Source organism: Schistocerca serialis, chromosome 2, assembly GCF_023864345.2.
Source record: "Schistocerca serialis cubense isolate TAMUIC-IGC-003099 chromosome 2, iqSchSeri2.2, whole genome shotgun sequence".
NCBI classification, from domain to species: Eukaryota; Metazoa; Arthropoda; class Insecta; order Orthoptera; family Acrididae; genus Schistocerca; species Schistocerca serialis.
In genome coordinates, this window is record NC_064639.1 from 779,456,494 (window position 1) to 779,482,341 (window position 25,848).

The window sequence follows — 25,848 nt, forward strand, 5'->3', positions numbered from 1 at the left end:
TCACTGCCTCGCAAAGTGGAAATCTCGAGCTCGACTCTCGCCTTGGGCATGGTGTCGGTTTTAAATATGCGTTGCATCGGTATGCCTTTATAATTGTAGACGAAGTTTACTGAAATGTTTTGTGTGCTATAACTACAAATGAAACGATGAGAACAATGCTTTGAAAGTAATGAGCGTAACACTAATACGTGATGAGTACACACGACATGGTTGAACCTTCATAACAGTACATATTAGTAGTCAAATATCAACTTTCGTTGAGTTCGAGCATCTAGTGAGCTGTGTATCCCGAAATGTACCGTCCAATTTGATGCCGCACCGTACCAAGCATCTGCAGGTCGAAGGGTTAAGTTTACCCTGAGCTTAAAAGATTGGAATGACTAGGTTAGGGCTTTCTAGCTAATACGCTGTAAGCAACAGAATCACATTTATTCTGATTTAGTCATAATAATGATTTTTTTTAGTTAATATCTTCTGACTGGTTTGACTAATCCCGCCACGAATACCTCACTTGTACCAACCTCTTCACATCAGAATAGCACTTGCATCCTACTTCCACAATTATTTGTTGAATGTACTCCAATCTCTGCCCTCTAATACGACGGAGGTTATTCCCTGATTTCGTAACATATGTCCAGTCATTTTGTCCCCTCTTCTTGTCAGTGTTTTCTATATGTTCCCTTCATCGCAGATTCTGCAGAGAACCTCCTCAATGCTTGTCAGTCCACCTGATTTTCAATATGCTTCTGTAGCGCCACATCTCAAACTCTTCGATTCTTTTCCTTTCGGTTTTTCTATGTTTCATGATTCACTACCATACAGTTCTGTGCTCCAAGTGCACATTCATCGAATTATCGTTTTCAGACGAAATTCTATGTTTCATACTAGTAAATTTCCTTTGATCAGAAATGTCCTCTTTGCCTGTGCTAATCTGCTTTCTATGTCCACCTTGCTTCGTTCGTTATGTGTTATTTTTGCTTCCAAGATATCAGAATTCCTTAATTTAGTCTAATTCATTGTCACCCAATTTCGATAACTTTTCACTAAACTCTTTCTACTTATTCTCATTACTCTCATCTTTCTTCGGTTTATTCTCTGCTCACATTCATCGACTGTTCATTCAAGTCAACAGGTTCTATGATTCTTCTTCACTTTCACTGAAAAGAGCAGTGTTATCAACGAATATTATCACTGATGTTGTGAAATGTCGGTTGAGCTTTTTATCGAAACACGCCCCCCCCCCCCCCTAACACGCTACATATCCGACCTCTGGTAACCTACAGGGGAGAGAACCTCCCCATAAGATCATACAAATTTAATAGAAACAATGTCGCGCCATGGATAACGTCATATTAAAAGAAAATTACTTGGAGTGACTCAATTAAGCATGAAATTATGTATACCACGCCTCACACGGGCATATTAATGGAGGTACTCAATAAAACTACCAAAGGAACTAGCGCTTGCTGTAACAATTTAATTTATTGCCATAAGGCATAAAAAAAATGATTTACCCACTGAATCAAGCATATAAACATTTAACGAGTGGACTAGAAATTGCAGGTGTGAACTATAGCCTTGGCATGGGTTCCTGGACCCACGAAAGTATAATATGAAACTATGTCGTGGATATGGCCAATAACTGCGACAAATGGTTAGTGATTTGAAGACTGGCTGCCGGTTTTACATGCGGCTAAAACAAATTGTAAAATCGGCAATAGCGGAACATCATGAGAACTGTGGCTCTGACATCGATTTTAATAACGTACGTGTGCTGGCTAAGGAAACCGTAATTTACAGAAGAAAGGTCCGAGAAGCGATTGAAATTTCCAAGAATGCGTGTAATTCCAAGAGGACGACCATAAGCTTCCAGCATCGTGGCTCCCCGGCATCACATAAGTGAATTTGCGGCTGCGTTGAGCGAGCAATATAAAGATGATGGCCAACCAATAGCAGTAGGAGTAATTTCAACCAATAACCCTTCTCCAGCGTAAGTGTGGATTAGTGCCTTTCTATTCAATGAGGAATGAAATAAATAGGAAGTTCAGGGAAGCTAAGACGAAATGGCTGCAGGAAAAATGTGAAGAGATCGAAAAAGATATGATTGTACAGACAGACTCAGCATACAGGAAAGTCAAAACAACCTTTGGTGACATTAAAAGCAACGGTGGTAACATTAAGAGTGCAACGGGAATTCCACTGTTAAATGCAGAGGAGAGAGCAGATAGATGGAAAGAATACATTGAAAGTCTCTATGAGGGTGAAGATTTGTCTGATGTGATAGAAGAAGAAACAGGAGTCGATTTAGAAGAGATAGGGGATCCAGTATTAGAATCGGAATTTAAAAGAGCTTTGGAGGACTTACGGTTAAATAAGGCAGAAGGGATAGATAACATTCCATCAGAATTTCTAAAATCGTTGGGGGAAGTGGCAACAAAACGACTATTCACGTTTGTGTGTAGAATATATGAGTCTGGCGACATACCATCTGATTTTCGGAAAAGCATCATCCACACAATTCCGAAGACGGCAAGAGCTGACAAGTGCGAGAATTATCGCACGATCAGCTTAACAGCTCATGCATCGAAGCTGCTTACAAGAATAATATACAGAAAAATGGAAAAGAAAATTGAGAATGCGCTTGGTGGCGATCAGTTTGGCTTTAGGAAAAGTAAAGGGACGAGAGAGGCAATTCTGACGTTACGGCTAATAATGGAAGCAAGGCTAAAGAAAAATCAAGACACTTTCATAGGATTTGTCGACCTGGAAAAAGCGTCCTACAATATAAAATGGTGCAAGCTGTTCGAGATTCTGAAAAAAGAAGGGGTAAGCTATAGGGAGAGACGGGTCATATGCAATATGTACAACAACCAAGGGGGAATAATAAGAGTGGATGATCAAGAACCAAGTGCTCGTATTAAGAAGGGTGTAAGACAAGGCTGTAGCCTTTCGCCCCTACTCTTCAATCTGTACATCGAGGAAGCAATGATGGAAATAAAAGAAAGGTTCAGGAGTGGAATTAAAATACAAGGTGAAAGGATATCGATGATGCGATTCGCTGATGACATTGCTATCCAGAGTGAAAGTGAAGAAGAATTAAATGATCTGCTGAACGGAATGAACAGTCTAATGAGTACACAGTATGGTTTGAGAGTAAATCGGATAAAGACGAAGGTAATGAGAAGTAGTAAAAATGAGAACAGCGAGAAACTCAACATTAGGATTGATGGTCACGAAATCAATGAAGTTAAGGAATTCTGCTACCTAGGCAGTAAAATAACCAATGACGGACGGAGCAAGGGGGACATCAAAAGCAGACTCGCTATGGCAAAAAAGGCATTTCTGGCCAAGAGAAGTCTACTAGTATCAAATACCGGCCTTAATTTGAGGAAGAAATTTCTGAGGATGTACGTCTGGAGTACAGCATTGTATTGTAGTGAAACATGGACTGTGGGAAAACCGGAACGGAAGAGAATCGAAGCATTTGAGATGTGGTGCTATAGACGAATGTTGAAAATTAGGTGGACTGATAAGGTAAGGAATGAGGAGGTTCTATGCAGAATCGGAGAGGAAAGGAGTATGTGGAAAACACTGATAAGGAGAAGGGACAGGATGATAGGACATCTTCTAAGACATGAGGGAATGACTTCCATGGTACTAGAGGGAGCTGTAGAGGGCAAAAACTGTAGAGGAAGACAGAGATTGGAATACGTCAAGCAAATAATTGAGGACGTAGGTTGCAAGTGCTACTCTGAGATGAAGAGGTTAGCACAGGAACGGAATTCGTGGCGGGCCGCATCAAACCAGTCAGTAGACTGATGAAAAAAAAAATAAATAAATAAAATAAAATAAATTCAATGACGATGCACCACCAACAGTATCCACAAGAGTTTAGCCAATAACGCCCCTTCTTCTGCATCAGCGCGGGAATATTAGCACATGCGATGACCCACCAATGGTAGCCACAAGAATTTTAACCAATATTCCCACTTCTCCAGCACCAACGCGGGAAAACTCCCCTTTATAAGAGAACGCGATTCTGGTCTCTGACAGTGTTCTAGCAGTATTGGACACCGAAACATCCTGAAGATGATTCCAACAGAGGGGTCGAAAGGCCGATTATTTTAGAGGAAATATGGTGCGCCCTAACAACCCAGAAGATTTTAATTTTAAGACTGTTCTCGCTTTACTCCACGAAATTTAGCTGATTCTGCTAGAGTTGGAACTTGCCTGCCAACTGCAGCACACCTTGCGAGTTCCGAACAACAATAATTTCCTAATCCAGTGGATTTTGACATGGTTAACTAATAATTGAATGGCGTGGGAAAAAAGGCAAAAAAATCTTTCCTACTATATGACATTATTATTGAAAATGAAACTCCTCCAGCTATACTTAACATTTCATATTTATTTGGCTACTGCCCGCCATCCATGTGGAGCACGTATTGGTCTCACCGCGTACTTCTAGTATTCAGCCACACACAATTTATATCATCATAGTGTACGGGCTTGAAGATGGCGTTGACGCAGCGTCGAAACTAGTAGCCAAATAAATAGCCGCCCGTTGTGGCCGTGCGGTTCTAGGCGCTTCAGTCTGGAACCGCGTGACCGCTACGGTCGCAGGTTCGAATCCTGCCTCGTGCATGGATGTGTGTGGTGTCCTTAGGTTAGTTAGGTTTAAGTAGTTCTAAGTTCTAGGGGACTGATGACCTCAGAAGCTAAGTCCCATAGTCCTCAGAGCCATTTGAACTATTTTTTTCAACCAAATAAATATGAAATCCTAAGTACAGCTGGAGGAGTTTCATTTTTAATAAAAATTATACCAGCTGATATCCCACCATCAACCAATTTAAATATGGATCTACGAAGATACTACCCGACAGTTTCCAACCGCAGCCAGTCAAAATCCTTGCACAAAATCCGGAGCAGGAAATTTCACCTTCTACCGAAATAATTACTGTGAGCCAATCGCAGAACCCCTTGCTCAGCACAGCACAGCACAGCACAGCCGCAGCCAACAGCTGATCCAATGGTATGAAGCTCTGTGTTTCTCGCCCGGCCATTAAATATCATCTAGCCAAAAGGATTCCTTTTAGCGTCTCTCACAATGCTGTTTTTATGAAACCACAGCCCGCCCTCTCCTGAGCTCCTGCTGTTAAGTTACTGGAGATTGCTATTTCCCTGTCCTATACCGACGTGAAGACGGCTTTCAGCACCTAACAGGTTGGGAACACTCTGGTCCTTTTCACAAGCCAGCTAATGAAAGTACCCCAATGCTGAAGCAAATAACAGACCTTCCTCACGGTATCAAAGGGAAAGGAGAAGAAGTAGTTAGCAGCGCAGTCATTAGGAGTAGTGAATATTATCTGCAGGTTTCCCATGCAATGTTAAACAATCGACTATACTGGCTACCAGGATCTGCGTATAACATTAAAAAAATTAGTTATCTGAGAGTTTGGATAACGGTATTCTTTCATCCTGAAATTGAGTCCCCAGTTTCAATATTTCTTTTATTTCCGTCTCTGCTTCCTCGACGTATAGCATGACTATATCCCTGTCTGACATCGTCTTTAATCTGAAACTTCGTTCTTGGTCTTTCATTCTTATTGTTCCGTTTTGATTTTTATACATATTCCATCTGATGCTATAGTTTACTCCTATTTTTTTCAGAATTTTGAACATCTTGCACCATTTTAAATTGTCAAACGCTTTTCCCAGGTCGACAAATCTTATAAAGGTTTCTCGATTTTCCTATGTTCAATGTTACAGCTGGCTCGGCGGAATCTTACCCCTTCTAAAGCCAAACAGGTCATCTAGCAGCTCCTCGATTTTCTTTTCCTTTCTTCTGTATATTATTCTTGTCAGCAACTTGACTGTTTCCCTAATTCCCTCCAGTCAAACGTCATGATAGTTTGTTGAAAAGACTGCCCACATTTCTTCCATCCCATCATTTTCCGATTAGTTCTAGTGGCGTTGGGCATGACATGTCTTTTAGAACTCTTACTTCATTTTAGCAAAAACCTAATAAAAATGGAGTGGGGTTAGGCGTTCTCAAAAGGGAAAGCTGGGAGATATATTCCGTAATTTCTCCAGCAACAATCATCCGAAATGCATGGAAAGCGTCTGAGAACTGAGACTAATTTTTTGTAAAGACCATTAAATTTGTAGGTCTACTGTGTGTGTGTGTGTACACTGCAGTGTTCCTGCCATTGCCAAAGAAGGAATGTTGAACTTTAACCTTCCCTCCCATCTCTTATCAAGATTACAATAACGTTCTACTGAGTGTTGGTGGTGGGTAAAGCGCTGGGCAGTGAATTTGTAAGAACCTATGGCAGTTTTCTGCGTTCTCTGACAAAAGCATACTCCCCGTAATTCTTTATTGATTTCAGCATGATGGCAATTAGTTGTAACTCGTCAGCTCTTCTCTTATTTCTTGATGAGACAGTTTTTTTCTCCTCTTTATATTTTCGTTGCCGTGACTCTCAGCGACGAAAGTCACAATGGAGAGCTGAGAGAAAGAAACAAAGTGCCTGCCATTTGTGTTACGAGACGAACTCTGAGCGTACCGCTACTGTTGCAGATTGGCCGAGAAGGCGCCAATAAAGCTAATTGTGCGAGAAATAAACGTAAAATGACGCAAGTGAGAGCACGCAGAGGGGTGAATAATCTGTTATTAAAGAGTTTAATTTAGTAACGAACTCCTTTGAGTATGAACTTCTGTCGCTGTTACTTACGTCCCAGCGCGAAGAAAGAAGACGTATTTCGAATAATATATGCAAAACGTGCTCAGAACTATCGCGTTTAAAATCTGCAAGCAACCTCACGATTTATGTCGACATCCACTATCTTCGTCAGACCAAGGAACTCTATTTGAAAAATAAATCCGAATTCACTTTTTCTGCTCAGTAATCATTTGGTGGTTGGCTGTATTACATTACAATGACACGGAAATTTTTATGGGGAATTTGCGTACGAATTAGCTGCCAATGATTACATTAGTGCCTGAAATGCACGGTGGATAGTAATAATACCTCGAAAAACAAAATGTGAACGGCTGAACGTATTTGCTGCGATTTCAGCATCACACATTCGGTGCTTTTTAACACTGTTTTCAAATCCACTGTCTGTGTTGTTTACTGGTAGTTATTCTAATTACGATGATATAAATAAGTCTCAGTAGATTGGTAGGTATAAATATCCGTTTCGTCAAACACAGCATTACGTTTCACCACGTAATTCTATTCATCCATCAATCACGACGTACCAAAAAGGTGATCCTTGTATTGTATAGTGTATAACTGAAATCCTAAAGTAATGTTAATTTTTAGTGTCTTTATTTTCAGTGAGTTTCCCCATAATTTTTCCTGAGCATTTTTCCGTTGTAGATACAAAAATAAATGATGTGTTATCATTACTGATAAAAATGCAGAAAGAATATCTAAGTTCTTTTGGGCTGTGTTACGTGCAACCGCAGTATTAAATTTTGTGTTACAATGTAAAGAGAAGAGGAAATATATGTGTTCTGCAAGATTACTAAGAGTAATCTATTTACAAAGGTATCAAAGTAAGAAAAGGATGTAAATCACAGTATCCTAATTTGCTTATTGCACTGTGCACATATTTTAAGGGCCAGAATCGGAATTTCGCATGTCTGCAGCAAAGTTATAAATTTAACAAGATTAAAAAAGTCAATGACGTTGATTACACGTGCACTTAATATTTAACAACACAGTGATTTAAGAGGAAAATACATAGAAACTATACTATACATTAAAACATACTCCAAGTTTCGGGTAGTTTGATGCAAGAGCAATGTCACAACGTCACTAAGGGTGGCTCAGCAGCTAGAGTTGGTCCTCTTCAAGGAACCGAACCCGGTATTTGCCTTAAGCGATTAAGGGAAATCACACGATAATGAAATCCAGATGGCCAGGCGGGGATTTTGACCGCCATCCCGCCGAATGTAGGTCCAATAAGTTATCACTGAGCCACCTAGAAGAGTGAAATACGTACAACAGAAACACTGGTTTCAATTATATTTAATTTAATTAAACCAATTCAGATTTTCCTATCATAATAAGTGCTATGCGCTACCACCAAAGGTAAGGATATCTAGTATCTTCAAACGAACGTTAGTCAAGCGTTCTTTCCAATACACATCATCGATCAGCCCGAAAGCTGTACCTGCCCACAAAGCAATGCAGCAGGCTGTGAGCCATACGAGCAAGGAAAAGAATATAGCTGTCCCAGATTTATTTTACTTCATTAAATTTTGGCATTCGCGTCTGTTGTTTTTGTGTTCGTTCCTGTTATTCAATAAATGGATCCTTACCGTTCAATGAAACTCACTGCATAAAATTACGTTAACAATCCTGACTCGTTTGGCACTTGTTGAAAAAACTTATGGCCAAAAACACATATACGACTCACCAAACATCATTTCTTCTAAAACGTAGCGTGCCTGAAACTTGCACACACATCGACATTTTCCTTTTCGTAGTTAAGTTTCTATTACAAGAGTTCGTTACGGTTAACAGGGAACGCGAATTTCGTGTTGTTCATTTAGTTTAACAACACCTAGTGACTTCAAGAGCGCTAAATAAGACAGTTTTTTTTTATTTTCTCTCACGTTTTACACATACAGCACGAAGGCCGTTCTCATCATAACGGTCAGCATTAGTATGCACGTGGTTGTGTCCCTACTTTCCTTCTCTTAATCTGGAAGTAGCGCTGGCGAGGAAGTAGACACGTGTCCTGCTTGCAGAGGTTGCCACAACACTTTAACTTCTTTTTTATACCATGCAAAAAATACACGACTCCATACGCAGACTAGCAGCATAGCTAGTGGTTTCGTACGAGAAAATAGAAAATTGTTGCCAACACTAGCTTCTAAGTAATTAATTTTGTTAAGCATTAAGTTCAACAACTCCAAAAACCAATATCAAGTTACGTAGTTGTTACTTTGCGTAAATATTGTGGTATAAGATACTTTATCACGTAAACCATATACATGGACATAAACCTCTTCTTCTTCCCCCCCCCCCCCCCCCCCATCCCTCTCCCACTCCCCAACGAAGAAGTTTCGTGATTTTGACGAAATCCTCAAATGGTGAATGACGTGAAGTCCATTCCTCCTGAGTTTCCATATCCGGTTAAAGTTCCTCACGCATATCGTTTATCAGTTCATGAAGTTCATACACTTCATCAAGTACTAGGTACACCATCGAAACTACTGTCACTGATAATCCAGGCCTGCCACTGGACTTATACCAAAATAGCCAACTGCCTTCCATTTTCAAGTATTCCATATCCTTTCACACTATGGTTTTAATTTAACCATCACCGTGTTCCAGACGGTGGATTCATGCACTTTCTGTCAAAGGTAACTTGTTTTTAACTATGAACATTTTAGGTTAGCCTTACCGTGAGTGATATTCATATCAAATGAAAGATCAAGTTCAGTCACTGTTTTCTATTTCCACAACGCGTTTAATAGGTTCAAACCTCCATCATCAGGTGGATCTGTGTGTATTAATATGCCATTTATTTGTTGCGTTACGACTTTGGGAAATCTGTGCCTCTGTCTAGTGGTAAAAAGCAAAACACTATTTCAGATAATGGGTCTGTGGAGAGTATATTCATCTGTATGTTTACAATTCCTTACCAGTGTGTCGCTTCACCATTTACTTAATTTACTTAATTATAACATGCAATGGATGTAATCTTAACAAACCCAATGTTCCGGCAATACGAAAACTTTGCTCTCCTTCTGTCACTCCTCTCATCTTCTACGTCTGAACCGCAGACTTGCTATTTATGTACAAAATTTTCTACGGTTGACAACATAATTATTACACTTAATCTTTCCAACAAACAACCCGATTGTACAAATGCGTACAAAGTATAAGCTAATAAACTTTTCAACAAAGAATTTGGGTAACCCTGCAAATATTTACACCACATAACCAAAAATTTCCACGATGCTTTAAGACTTACTCTGAAATAATGTTTCGGTATATCTGTTATGTTCTTTGCACTTTGAAATAGTGTTTCTGTATTGCTATATATTATTTGCACTTATTAGTTTGTAGGTACCATCTTCGTTTACCAAGTGTGATAGTGTATATGTGATGCATTACGATAGAGAAAGGACCATGTGACCACCGGAAGTGGAGTTATTTAAATTCACATTTATATTTACCTTCTGGATCAGTGCTTTGACTTTCTCCATTAGGCAGTGCCTCAGGTTACCTCAAAGCCGACACAAAACCCATAAGTTCCATATTAATAAACATAAATCCACCAGATGGAGATTCAAACCTCTGAAACACGTTGTGGAAATAAAAACAGTAACTGGTAATAGCAAACTGGTTTCATTCAGTAACTTATCTTACTGACCTCACCTTTCCACCACGTTACGAAGTCACAAATGTAGGGTGCAGCTCACACTTCCCTTTCTACCAACAGAACCAGTCCACCTCTAGTTATTTGCATATGATAACTAGTTCATTTCGATACTCACATCCGTTATTGTTACTGATACAAAATATGCTCCGACCTCACATTTGTATCCAAACCCTTTACCTAAAAGAGAGTTACCAGAAACCCACACCACACTTATCCTGATGGGTTAAAGGTTTACACCACCACCATGTTATGATGATTGTTTAATTCAATTAATTATAGTTTGTACGTCTTTTAGTTTTATGTAAAAGGCTGAAGAGCAACAGTCTGGCCTCTACCAGAGGGTCCCCCCAACAGGGGGCAATTCAATAACAGATAAATGATAGAAAAGCCAAGACACACACTTTCTTTTATTTGATTCAACACAATTTACGATATTTCTTTTTTTTTCAGATATCACCTACAGACCCAGACTACCACTGACAGATGGTGAGTATTCTATTTACTTTTTCCTTCTTATTAAAAAAAAGAAAAAGAAAAGAAAATGTTGTCGATACTATATCTCCACACGGCAGCTCCAGTCCAGCTGTAGATCATTACTCAAAAATTTGTCAAGGTCTAGCTCTTCTCTTAATCATTGACAAGGACCCGTATGAAAATAGTTCGTGTTGCCTTAACACATTTTATAGGTACATCACTTATGCCCAATATAACAAACATTGTGAATGAGAGGTAAATAGAGAGCTTTCTCTTATTTTAATTTTTAGTACTGATCCTCTTCACAATCTCACGATTACCCGTTAACTAAAGAGCAGCCATTACATGTCAATTGTGTAGGATTTCCCTTTGTCATGTTGATACAATAAACAGAACTTTGCAAATAAACTAACACCCTTGGTAAAAACAGCATCAGTGGCCCTCAGTCCTTGATATATGTTTCTAATAAGTGTATAAATTAATACTTCGCCTCCAGATCCACGGCGAAGTTATCCTCATTATCAGCTATCAGGGCGCTGAAACATCATAGACTAAATCCCTCTGATTAATATCAATCTCTATCATGTTGGCTCCGTCTACTACAACAGGAATTGTTAATGACTTTTGGATGAAGTGTTCAGTATTTTGGAAACGGCGCGGTTTGTGTACTGACTGAGTGTTTCTGCGATTACAGTGTACAGAAGCGCAGCTCATGGTCTATGTACACCAAGGGTCAACCAGAGTTGTAACAAACACAACTTTGCTGCGAATGAGATTCCAAAGCAGGCGGGTGGGGTATGCATTCCTTCTAACTAGAGTAGAACTATTTTTTTCACTGTTAAATCACCTGTAGCAATAATATATGTACTATAGGGTGTTTGTTTTAACTTGAGACAACGAAACATCTAGAAAGCAAAAAAAAAGTTATAGGTGAAAAATTAATGTTAGAAAAGGGGACGTCTATCTGTGTTACAAATGGCTACCTCCTAATCACATCTTCTGCGTGGGCGGGATCAAATTTGTATTTTCGGATCGGAAGTACGGTTTACTCAAAACATTGTTTTCCATTCGCAGTAGATGGCGCAGTAAACGACAAGAGTCAAGTGAGCCTCTTTTTGCAGTTACGAACCGACGGATCTGATTCTACATTTCATTTGCGACGTAAATGCAAACCTTTGTGTTCTTATTTTCGAAATTTACTTTAGTGTTGCAAATTTGACTGCACAGTACAATATGGTTAGCCGTCTTAATGTATGGTTAGAAACCAAGTTTAACATGATCCAGGAACAATGACACGGATGTAATAATTTCCTTTTCCCATCGGCGTGCTTCATATCGGCGAGACCCCTTGCCTCTCACCAATTAGGTGCTTGATTTCGGTGAGTCTCCTTGCCTTTCACCGTAGTTGTAATTCACAATAAATGCTCAAACGGACGATCTTCCATTTCGACGCATTTATTAATTGGTGCGTGGAATGCTTGTACACAATTTAAAAGTATGTCTCGTGCAATGTTTGCGCAAGCATTTCTAACGTGTTCTGTCATCTTCTGCCCTTTATTTAGTACTTCTGTATACACTTTGTCTTTCAGATAACCCCACAAAAAAATCGGCTACGTAATGTCCGGTGATCTGACAGGCCACGTTACGGGATCAGCTCTACCGATCCAGCGACCATGGAAATCGCGATTCAACTCTTCTTTGGCTCTTTCGGAATAATGCCGCGACATTTACATCGTAAACGAAATGTAGAATCAAATGCGTCGGTTCTTAATTGTAGAAAAAATAAATAAATAAAAAATAAACAACATGACATTTGAAACTTCCTGGCAGATTAAAACTGTGTGCCGGGCCGACATTCGAACCCGGGACATTTGCCTTTCGTGGGCAAGTGCTAGGTTTGCGTGGTTGGCAGGGGAGTTTCTGTAAAGTTTGGAAGGTAGGAGACAAGGTACTGGCAGAAGTAAAGCTGTGAGGACGGGGCGTGAGTCGAGCTTGGGTAGCTCGGTAAGATTTTTCATCTGATCTCCGGCGTTCAGCCACCATCAACTGCCGACACCTCCTTTTAATGAGGAGAGCAGGTCTTATGGACCATCGCCTTCGATCCCTAGATATTCTCCAACGAGCTCGATATGTCAATATATATATATATATATATATATATATATATATATATATATATATATATCGCATCCCGAGTTCCCCATGTAGCACAAGTCCTACCTTTCCCGCTTACTGTGGCACGTCGCATGTTGGCACCGATGGCATCTTTCGTCAGCTCTGGGCTGTTGTTCAAAGTTAACTATGCAACCCTTACTCTTCCCCGTGAACGAGGTGGGATAGGTCTGTTTCACGTGCCGGATAGAGCTCGCGCCCTATTTGTCAGCTCCCAGATGACGGTATGGACACGTTGCCCAACGAGCCTCACTGGTCTCCTCCTGTCGACATATTCGCCGGTCTCACTGTCAGCCCCAGTGATGATCTCGGATGTTCCGGCGCAGTTCCATTATAAACGATACTTCTTTCTTGAACTCAGTTATCTACGCCTCACCTTACCAAGACAGCTTTTACTCAAGACAAAGGCAGTAAACAATGTCCTCCAATTAGGCCGTCCACCCGATTGAACAAAAGTTCCCCCAGGTTGACTGGCGTCGTGTATGGCGCGCGGTGTTCGCCTGTTACCTTGACACGAATGTTCAATCTGTCTGGTACCTGACTGTCAATGATAAGCAAATCAATCAATCTCGCCTTCATCGTATCCACCTCGCCCAATAACCTCTATGTTCCACGTGTGGAGTGCCAGACAATGAAGAACGTGGGTTTGTTTGAGGACCGGCGGCGGTGGTTTGGCAATTGATTCGTCGTATTGTGGTTTTTCTAACGCGGGACATTCTGGATCAGATTACTCCCCTTTCATTATTATTTCCGGAACGTGACTATTTTCCTCTGACAAAGACCAATGCTGTGAATTGGATTCGCGGACATGCCATTCACTTCCTATTTGGACAAACTGTAGACTCTGTACTCGATTTTTGGACATACCTCAATGACCGTTATTATGTCGTTGTCCGTCACCCAAAATACAGACAGTTTTTCTCGAACTTCCTTGGGAGTGCTTTCCACGACCCGCCTCGCAGCTGGAATGTGTTAAGCCAAGAGAGAATAAGGTTTCCTGTTTGAACCAATGAACATTTCTGAACAATTGAACGGAACACATCAATTTCGAGAAGACGTGACTCAACATATTACCAGCAGGGCGCAGAAGGTCTCTGATCAATTACACAACAAAAATAAACAAAACAAAAAAAATAAATAAATTTCAGAAAAAGGAAGATTTTATTTTGTTTCTGAGGATAGCACTAACCTTGAATTCCCATATTTCCCCTGATATATAGGCAGCTCTCTGGGGTAGGTTTAGTCAGGAGCCAACACCTGAAATGGACCAGATTTTTTTGTTATAGCGTGAAAAGTGGCGGTGGCACTTAGTTTCTTTTTTTAGTTCCATTTTCCTAAGAGGCTATACAAAATAAAATAAATAAAGAAAATAAAAACAAAAAACAAAAACAGCGGTCTAAAAAAATGAAAAAAAAAACAAAAAAGTTGGTAGAGAAATTGCCCGTGAGAGGCAAAGGTCCAGAGTTCGAGTTTCGGTCCGGCACACAGTTTTAATCTGCCAGGAAGTTTCATATCAGCGCACACTCTGCTGCAGAGTGAAAATCTCATTCTGGAAACACAACATTTGTCGGTTACAGACCCATCTATCACGAATGAGAAAGAATAGGTTGAACAAACCGTACGTATTTTTTTTTATGTAGAATCGGAATAGGCATCTCCGGACAATCCAAGCCAAGGCACGCTCCCAACTCCGTCTCCTCAAGCTCCTTTCCGGCCGTACATGGGGTCTGGACCCCTCCACCATCCTCCACACCTGTAAATCCCTCATCCGCCCTATCCTCTGTTACGCCCATTCTGCCTGGATCTCCGCCCAACCCCCCCCCCCCCCCCCAACCTTTTACAAACCCCTTCAGATCCTTGAACGCCATGCTCTCCGCCTCGCCTGTCGCATCCGTCTCCCCTCCCCCACGTGGATCCTGTACAACCTCATTCTGTTCCCCCACCTCCTCCTTTTCCTTGAAAGGATACGGATCATTTACACCTCCCGTAAACTCGAACCTCCTCACCCGCTTCTCTCCCCCATCTTCTCCCACCACCGCCCGCTGCCACGCCTGTATTCCCACGTCCCCCCTGCTCTCCATCTCTCCACCCTCCTTACCCTCTCCCAAGGTGACTTCCGCCAGCTCCCCCTCCCTGATGATGCTCACCCCTCTCCCTCCCACCCCCCATGTTACCCTCTTGGCAGGTCCCCGGACTCGTACACGCTCTGTGGACATTCGCGCGCCGGAGATCATCATCATCAGTTTCGCATGTGTGTGCCATCGTTTTGTGTTTTTAGTGTCCGCCGTCATGCTCATACGTTCACTTCTGCCGTCGGATTCATCAGTGTTATGTGCGCCGTGTCAACATGTTTTCAGTGTCGTTATCGTCGAGTGTGAACGACTCCGTGTTTTTTTTTTATTTCTGTGTCCACTATTTTTTGTCTGTCACTATGTTTATTCTGGATCTCCATTCTGTGTTATATCATTGTCAAGTCTATGGTTGAAGAGTGGCGTAGCATGCCGCTGACAGCCTACCTGATTGTACAGGTATGAAAATAACAATAAAGGAAAAAAAAACTCGTCAGGGGGTCAGTCGGAGTGAGGCTGGGTCAGTCTCGCGTCACCAGTTGCTGTTCTGTCTCTCGTTTGCATTTGTGCGGCAGTTAGTGTCTGTCTGTCGTTGGAGTGCTAGTATGTATGTCGTTTGGATCAGACCTTAAAGCCAGAAAATGGGAGTCTTGCCACACCGCCAGTAACAGAACTCAGCTTGTGGTCGCCTGGTCGGGTCTGAGTTCCTGCATCTGGGTCTGCGCGTTAGGCTGCCAGTCTGCTCGAGTTGCTCGGGCAACGGTCATTGGCGGTTGGATCGGTCGGTTGGTTGGTCGCGCACTGAGACACGAGATGACCTGTCCGCCTTGAGCATCGGTGCATGTGAGGTCCCCACGTGAGTCCAGTGGGCAGCGCCGTATAGAAACGGGTAGTGGCTTCGCGGTTCACAAGCGAGCAGCAGGAGCGAAACCACGACATGGGGCTGGCCGGGGCGAGCTGCGACGCCGTGAGACGAGAGAATGGCGCGCCTTCCTGCGTCCGTTGAAGCGGCTGGCAGCGGACGGTTCGGGAGAGCGATGGGGGTGCTGCGCCAGGTCTTCGACAGAAATCGGAGTTGATTAGAAGTTAAGTGATTGGAGGTATGTTGTTTCATTTACTTGTTAAATTCTACTTGTTTTCTTGGTGAGGTCACCAGCCGCTTTGTTTTGGGGTCGTCCCACCATTCTTCTCCGTTCGCCCACCCGCGGGAAGGTAGTTATTGTGAATTGGGTGGTCCGTTTTTCCCTTGTGGAATTGGGGAGGTTTAAAGCAATCTGCGTTTCGGGTTGTTTAGTAACCCCCCCCCCTACCCCCTGTCAATCTGCCATACGTTAATAGCTGCCTCTGTCATGGTTGTCAGAATCGGTGTTGACGAATTTATTGCTTAAAGGCCGAATTCTTGAAATATGTTTCTATCTTGCTTATCATCTTGAGAGGTGGTATATGTGTAATGTAGAGCATGTTGTACATTTTATGTAAGTCTGCATTTTATGGGTTTTATTTAAATAGTTATTTTACGTTATAAGCTTGCCTCCCTTCCAGCGTAAGAATCCTTTAAAAAAAAACAAAAAAAATTGCACTTTCGGTGGCAAATAGTTTTAGGGTTGTACCATTTCCATTCCTTTCACGGGGTGCATAGTTTACATGTTTGTGTGAGTTGTTAAAATTTTTTTGTTTAAAGCAATATGGTGTGTTGCAGATTTGCACCAGTGTACTCTTTCAGAGGTTGTTGTGAGCGGTCATGACTACGGCCGTGTTGAAAGGGAGCAGGCAACCTTCCCAGCCCGAAGGCTCCTACTGTTAATCTTGTTCTTTGCCTCTAAATAAAACTGTAACTTGATATTTCGAGGGTGCTTTTCAGCTTATAATTTTGAGTGTGTTTTGAAAAGGCATTTACAATTAAAATTCACATTTCTTAAATTTTGACTTGATATTTCGAGTGTGCTTTTCTACTTATAATTTTAAATGTTTTGAAAAAGCTTTTAGGAATAAATTCACATTTGTTAAAAGTAATTTTCCATCAGTTACTTCCTGGCAACTATTTCCATGCTCACCTAGTGTGATTAAATGTGTCAATGATCTTGATGAATCGCCAGTAAATAAAGTAAATTCTAAAAAAAAAAAAAAAAAAAAAAAAAAAAAAAAAAAAAAAAAAAAAAAAAAAAAAAGTAAATTCACGGTTCAACTTTGTTAAACTCTGAGTTTTCCCCATTTGCGGTCCGTGATTCCGCACCAGTCTCTGTTTCTCTTATTATTGCGCCACGTGCCAAAGCCACCAGGCAGCACTCAACCTCGCAGAGGGTGATCCATTTGTTCCTTATCGGTGTACATGTAGTCCCAATCGCTGAAAACACTATCTAGTACTGGATTTGTGAATGTATTATAATTATAGATTCCCTTTCATATGAGACGTATTGATCTGAATGTGTAGAGCTTTGTAAATTCTTGATGATAATCAATTTGCCTTTAATCATATACCTTTATTACAAATAGTTCACTATGTTCTTCTTCGGTGCGATGACTGCTACAAATCGAATAATGTGTGACCCTCAAAAATCTAACAAGTAATTGTGTTGAAATAAAATGTTTGAAATCTACAGCTTATTTAATTTACTTCTCGTACATTTTTCGTTCGAATGCGTCATTGCGCAGGACCTGCGTGCAAATATGATCTGATGTGCAAAAGTGTGTTTTGAATTAGGAAATAAAAAAGGCGTTTAAAGTGACTGCTGTTTACGCCCCGGTGCAGCTCATTAGATCGATATACTGAGTAGCAGGTAAATGGAAGCGGCTGATGTTTATTGACCAATTATCAAAAATAGCACCTGTCAGAAATTCAAAGGGACTGCTGTTGTCATAGACTGAATCGCCGTATCCGAACAGTGCAGGGGATAAAACTTTTCAGGCAGTGCATAATCTAGCTTCTGCAGGAAAATTAATGTCAGCCTTATTTTGTGGTATCTGAAAATGTATTTCTTACGTAATAAAGAAAAGAAAACAAAAACACAGTAACATAGATACCGTACAAAATAATGTGCTTCGGTAACTTCTCAGTTTCATTCACAGTGGAACAACATTGAACAGACCACAGTGCAACGTTGGGACTCGTGATTCTAATGGGTTTTATTTTCTATATGCACTGGCGTAGGATAAGTTCAATAGAGTCACCACATGAACCTGTGACCGTTCGACAGTGGATGATGTATCTGCCAATGAGGCAACTACTAATGAGCAAGCGTGTAACTTCACGCTAATGCTAACTGAGGACCTATCGTCTCACACTTTCATACGTCCTCAGTCAAACCATAGGATACTTCATAAAGAATATGTATGAGTTACTGTCGTTTCGTTAAAAACATATGGAGCAATCAGAAAATCTGCAATACTGCAAACCAAAAATTCATATTCCTTTATCTATGAGTTCCATCGTTCACAGCCAACAAAGAATTTTATTTACTTTTTTGCGATCGTTGCTTCTGCCAAAATAATGCCTATATCTGTGCCCAGTAATCATATGGCTACTGGCCAATAAAATCCCATGTGTGCATAAATGTCCCGCTGGTCATGATTATTATGATTCAGCTGGTGACAATCTGCCCCTTTAACGTCAACGGATAAAAACGTAAATAACACTAGACTGCTTTCTGATTCTCCTGATTGTAAACGTGAGATTCGTACACCCGTCTGCAAACATTATTTATTTTATATTTCACAAACTGTTCACATTTCAGCCACTCTATATTGGTGTTCTACTTATTGTTCCAATGAAACTTTAAACTCAAATTTCTGCTTAGTCAGATACTTTTCTTTGCGCTCACACCTCTGCTACTCTCGTAGCGCCGTTATCGCAGTTACCGCGAGAAAACAACTTACTAAGTTTTTATAGCTCTCTTGTTCGTGTAGTTTGACGTGCAGAGCCCTAGTCTGTGATACAAGGATGTGAGCCAGGCAGGAACATCAAATACGATTGCGTTTACAGGAAGAGAAATCGGCCACGTAATTAAAATATACACACATCAAAAAAAGTTTTGCATCACCTCGGTTCCGAGATTTCCGGAACCTGTACAGAAAATTGGAATAGATCTCAAGATAAACATTTTTTTCTGACCTTTTTACATCTCATGAAAACTACACATTGCGTGTTATGCCACCATACAGCGTGACCTACAGAGGTGGTGGTCCAGATTGCTGTACACACGCCGATATGGTTGCACTATCGGTCAGAGGATGGTCTTCAGCTATCGCGCAGCCGTTGCGGCACCTTCCATAACTAGCAGCGGCATACGTCGGCCCCACGTAATGCCACCCCAAAACAGCAGGGAAACTCCACCATTCGCTGGACAGTGCGTCTAAGGCGTTCAGCCTGATCGGATTGCCTCCAAACACGTCTCCGATAATCGTCTGGTTGAAGACATATGCGACACTCATCGGTGAAGAGAACGTGATGCCAATTCTGAGCGGTCCATTCGGCATGTTGTTGCTCCATCTGTACCTCGTTGCTTAGTGTCATGGTTGCAAAGATGGACTTCACCACGGACGTTGGAGGTGAAGTTGCGCATCATGCAGCCTATTGCGCACAGTATGAGTCGTAACACGACGTCCTGTGGCTGAATGAAAAGCTCTTATCAACATGGTGCCTTGCTGTCAGGGTTCCTCCGAACCATAATCCGTAGGTAATGGTCGTCCACTGCAGTAGTACCCCTGGGGCGTCCTGAGCGAGACAAATGGTTCAAATGGCTCTGAGCACTATGGGACTCAACTGCTGTGGTCATAAGTCCTCTAGAACTTAGAACTACTTAAACCTAACTAACCTAAGGACATCACACACATCCATGCCCGAGGCAGGATTCGAACCTGCGACCGTAGCGGTCGTGCGGTTCCAGACTGTAGCGCCTTTAACCGCTCGGCCACTCCGGCCGGCTGAGCGAGACATGTCATCGCCAGTTCCTGTCTCTATGTATCTCCTCCATGTCCGAACAATATCGATTTGGTGCAGTCCGAGGCGCCTGGACACTCACCTTGTTGCCACAAAGTAACAATGCGGACGCGATCGAACCGCGGTATTGACCGTCTAGGCATGGTTGAACTATAGACAACACGAGCCGTGTACCTCCTTCCTGGTGGAATGATTGGAAGTGATCGGCTGTCGGACCCCATTCGTCTAATACGCGCTGCTCATGCATGGTTGTTTACATCTTTGGGTAGGTTTAGTGACATATCTGAACAGTCAAAAGGACTGTATCTGTGATACAATATCCACAGTCAACGTCTATCTTCAGGAGTTCTGGGAACCGGAGTGATGAAAAACGTTTTTTGGTGTGTGTAGAACAGTTGTAAAATCAGTATCTACCACAGTTAGACAAAATGAAAAGGAAAATGTTTCTGTTGTTCACTGCGTGAGCTGAGGAATGAAGTGTCTTCCCTGTTACATATCAGTTAATTTGGGGAAATAAACCGTTCAGTTCCTAGAGTTCAGAACAGCTATGCGAGCAGCAGAATTAGGCAAATCTTTTGGATGAAGTAGAACTAAACGCTCAATAATTAACGACCATCATACTAATCTGTGAGTCACTCAGTTACGTAATTTGTATAAGAATAATCACAGTAACATCCTTATCAGGTAGATAGATGCCACTGATAAACATCACATAGTAAACAATGGTTATATGGCAACATGGGATTATTGACATTTGAAATAAACTGTCACAATCCAGGAAATGCCTCTTCAAGGAATGAGCCATACTGGAATGAAATACAGAGTGACGAAGAAGTTCCTAAAACCTATCATATTGACCATATGAATACAGGAGGTCCCACAAAAGAGTTTGCACTGTCTGACTTTATGTAACTGAAGATGTATTAAAGAGAACCTGACCCAGTTGTGATTATATGGTGCTTCCACGACTAATGTGTATATCCATTCATTTGTTTGTGTTTAGTTTATCTTCACTTGCCAGTAACTGCACGTAAGTATTAAGATGGGTCGAAACGTGTCCTCCGAGGGAAGCAAGTGGATTTTAAAGTTATATTGGAAATGCGAAAACATGAAAAAGTGCAGAGTCTGGTTCTGCGCCAACGTCAGTAACTAAATTACGTGACCTCGGTACAAGCTTATACAATATCTCTAACGAAGTCCAGAGGAGAGATGCGCGTGAATCAGATATAAGCAAATCAAGTGTTCACCAAAAGCAAAATGGAAACCCTACAGTCCCAAGTTGCTTCAGGCGATGGATGAGGACGATCCGGTTAGGCACCTCGAATTCTGTGAATAGATTTTTGGTAGTGGATAGTTGACTTGTCATTATTTGGTCGGAGCAGGCGAAATTTAAATTGAATGAAGCCATCAATCACTAAAAGTGTGTGTACTGGGCAATAGATAATCCGCATGTTATGGAAGAAAGAGTTGTTAATGTTCCTGGGTTATCATTCTGTCGTGGTATGTCTGACAGAGGACTTATAGGGCCTTTCTTATTTGAAGGAACAGTGACAAGTGTGAAGTTCCTTATCATGTTGTGGGAACGGTTTTTACCAGCCGTTCATCAACTGTATCGAGATAAGGATCATGTTTTCTTTCCTCCCGATCTAACGCTGTTAAGACTTCTTTCTTTGGAGAACTTTGAAGGACACCGTCTATGCCACAAATCCACGTACGCTTGACGATATGAGTAAGACGATTGTGACTGCCGGTGTATCCATTCCAATGGCAATATGTGTGTCGATCTGTTTCCCAGCTTTGCAGACGCAGTATTGCTGCCAATGGTGAACATATTGAACACAGTAAAACATCATCACTAGAAAGAAAAATGACCTTTATTACCCGCTGAAAAAGCTATCAGTAGCTCAGAAAGGAGTTCAGTATGCAGCTACAAAAAGTTTTGGCCCTTTGTCCGATATCAAAAAATGTCTGCCAGGTAGCGAAGCAAGTTCTAAAGCTGATTTAAAATCATTTCTCCTGGACAACTCCTCCTACTTCGACGCGTGGGGTAGCTGGTCGGTGTGGGCGCCTTGTCACGGTCCGCGCGGCTCCCCCGTCAGAGGTTCGAGTCCTCCCTCGGGCATGGATGCGTGTGTCGTCCTTAGCGTAAGTTATTTTAAGTTAGATTAAGTAGTGTGTAAGCTTATGGACCGATGACCTCAGCAGCTTGGTCCCCTAAGACCTTACCACAAATTTCCAGTTTCCTTCTACTTCATAGACGAGTTTCTACTTAAAAACTAGTCGGTAGTAAAAAACGTAGTTGCATGAGCAAGATTAAAAATAATTACGTGTTCATTAACGTTAACAGTAATCACGTATTCATGTCCTGTAAACTGACTCGTTACACATCATTTCGATAAAAGAATCGTTCAAATGATGTATGGAGCATGTGACTAACTAACTACCTAACTAACGAACCAGTACTGTTGTGGCCATCCGTGTGACTTAAAAATATGTAAACCCCTGTGTTTGATACTCTGTACATGGAAGCCTGAACGGTCCAGGGGAAATCGGAGAAGAACGAACTGGAGGAATTTCTAATTCATCAGGTTCTACTGACGGTTATTAAAAATAATGTGATGGGATGAAGTTAGAATAAGAGATCCTTGAACGATTAACCAAAGACAGGATCCAAGGAAATCCGCATATGATCAATGAATTATTTTCTCGACCTCAAACAGAAAAAATTATAATAGCAGACAAAGATTGGAATATGCAAAACGTTTTATAGAGGTGGTTGGCTGTAACACATTTTGTGTTTAGAAGAGTTCAGAGAACTCTAAATACTGGTGACTTAATGGCAATATTGTTTATAACAAGAACCTACATGCTTTATAAACAAGAGCATGATGTTTCGGCTCTTGATCCGCGCACGCCACTACGCACTCAGCACGCGACAGAGGCGCGAACTTAGCGTGCGACTGAACCGCTAATGTAAGCCTCGGGAGTCTCAACGGGCCCTGCGCAGCGTGGGTGTAATAAGCAGCGCTAGGAAATTACTTAATCCTGCCCGCGCTGTTTCACATCGTCGACTGAATAGGAACAGCTACCGCGAGTGGGAGTAACCCTACCCACAAGTGTGGCAGACAGACAAAAGCTATGCCCACACTGCAAGACGCTTTCAAGAGACGGACATTCGTCCCTAAATTCTAACAAGATGCGAAGGCATAGAGCCACAACAACCGCAATACTTGATTGACTCCTCAGATGAATCAGCAACTCCTAGGGGAAGACGAAACCGTATGCAATTATTTAGCAGTTTTGTAACGTATTATTGCTTACAGTGTCAATCTCGTGCCCGATTAATTATTTAATTCCAATGCTGAGCCATATAAAATGTAGTCCACTCAGAAATTATTACCAATTATTAACATCCTCAACACAAGAACACGATTTTAATATGTTATTTGTAGCTATAACATGTAACTAAGAAACAGTGAGACGTACTGAAAACATTCTGTTAACAAATTTTACATAATTGTGATGCAGTAAGTAACAATGTTCTTGTCTGAATAGCTGTGTAGATAGATGCAAAATAAATGATACAACTATCATCGAAAACGAATGATGTCAGTCTGTGCTAATCTGACTGAACGGAAAGAAATACTGCATAAGTAGAATGGCAACGTATTATCTGGCTCATATTCTTTACATTTGTGACGTAGTAAGTGACGTTCACTTATGTTCTAGCTCACTTTGTTTACATCTGTAAAAAGGTGTCGTCGTTTTGATAACGTCATAAGTCACACCCCTTTTTTAATTACGTAATCAGGTAATGAAGGCAGGAAATTTGAAAATTGAAAATTTAAAGAAAGCAGCGAGTGAAAAAATCAAAACTTAAAGATCACGGTGAAGGTAAAATTAAGCACACACACACACACACACACACACACACACACACACACACACACGCAAGCAAGCTCACACCACAGAGGGAATTCTCCGGAATTTATTATCTCGTTCTGAATACTTCCGAGTAGTTCCGAGTCTTCCACCTGAACCCCTTCTTTTTCTGGCGTCGTAAAGAGATGAATGTGGCAAATTACAAAAACTAGCGGTAAATTTAAAAAAATAAAAATAGCGATGAGCGGTAAATGGAATCTCTCTCTCTCTCTCTCTCTCTCTCTCTCTGTCTCTCTCTCTCCCCCTCCCCCCCCCCCCACACACACACAAATACCACCTCTGCCCCCTCTCCTCGAATAAGAGCGCAATATTGTAGCCACTATTAAAATCAAAGGGCCAGTTACAATGTAGCCTCATCTGGGCTGTGCTCAAAAGTATCCGAATGACCCGAATTATTTATCAAAAAGTGGCGTAATGATCAGTGTAAATGATGGCAATGTTGTCAACTATGTTTTCAAACTCGTTTATCGACTTCCCACCCCAGAATAAGTGTATAACATACTTCCTATAGACAGATGAAATCAACGTTTGCTTATCCAATCTAATTAAGGAGTTAGTAACACATACTTGTTCAAAATGTGTTTTACGTTAATTACTATTCCTCAAAATATAAAAGTGTGAAATAAAATCAACTGCTGCTGTTATGCTCCTGTTGCTTGTCTGCATCAAAAGATAGCTGCACTGTAAAACTTCCAGAGTTCGATAGGTGTACCACAGTGTAAGGTAGAACAGGGCCTAACAATGCAAAAACGCCTCAGCAATGTGGAAAGTGCAATGTGACACAGCTGTCAAAAGTATGATTCAAGTAATTAGCTCAATGCTAGTTTCATGCCTAAACGCATATGGACGGCTGAACAGGCAGGTACTCTTGTTATGCTTTACCAGTATAAAATACACTCTCCATAGACAGATAAAGAACTAACCTTTCCTTATGTAATGCAATTGAAGAATTAGTGATATACAGTTGTAAAATATGAGTTTTACTTCAAATACTTCTCTGTAAACTTCAGAAAAGCGAAATAACATTGACTACTAGTTTAAGCTCCTGCTGCTTCCGATCACCAACAGTTGACAATGTTTATAGTTTGATCTGAATAATAACTTGGCTTAAGACACAACAAAGCCTCAAATTAAATGGCTCAAATGGCTCTGAGCACTATGGGACTTAACATCTTAGGTCATCAGTCCCCTAGAACTTAGAACTACTTAAACCTAACTAACCTAAGGACATCACACAACACCCAGCCATCACGAGGCAGAGAAAATCCCTGACCCCGCCGGGAATCGAACCCGGGAACCCGGGCGTGGGAAGCGAGAACGCTACCGCACGACCACGAGATGCGGGCTCAAATTAAATATTTACGCATTAACTCGCTGGTGGAACGCCAGCAACCTAACAATTTCATCTGAGTAATCTCCAGCAGTTCACTGGTCGCAGCAGGATACTGTAGAATTGCTCAGACATGTTGTTAGGACGTCTCTCCTTGCGGCAAGTGACTAAAGGGAGCTTTTATGTACAGTGTTTTCCTATTTTTGGCTAGAAAGCCATTAGGATCAGGTATAGAACTTGCACTGTACGTGCTTCAGCATTGTTCTGCAAATTGATGGTCAGGTCCTTCAGAAAGTGTCATCACTTCTGTCTCTATGCTGTTCATTTTTGGAACACGACCTACGACCAGCTTAGAGACAGAAGCGATGACACTTTCTGCAGGACCTGACCATCACTTTGCAAGACAATGCTCAAGCACGTACAGTGCAATTTGTTACTGATTTGTTTGACTGATGGGGCTGTTAAGTGCTATACCACCTACTTCACTCCCCTGACTTAAGCCCTCGTGAGTTCAACTC

At 41.4% G+C, this 25,848-nt stretch overlaps 1 protein-coding gene across 1 annotated transcript in view; it reads left to right on the forward strand.

The window, feature by feature from the left end:
* LOC126456399 (agrin-like) overlaps window positions 1–25,848 on the forward strand; it is a 335,045-nt gene that overhangs the window by 93,673 nt on the left and 215,524 nt on the right. The window contains exon 3 of the mRNA XM_050092152.1: window positions 10,858–10,893. Coding sequence (XP_049948109.1) covers window positions 10,858–10,893 — 36 coding nt within the window. The remainder of the gene's footprint in view (window positions 1–10,857; window positions 10,894–25,848) is intronic.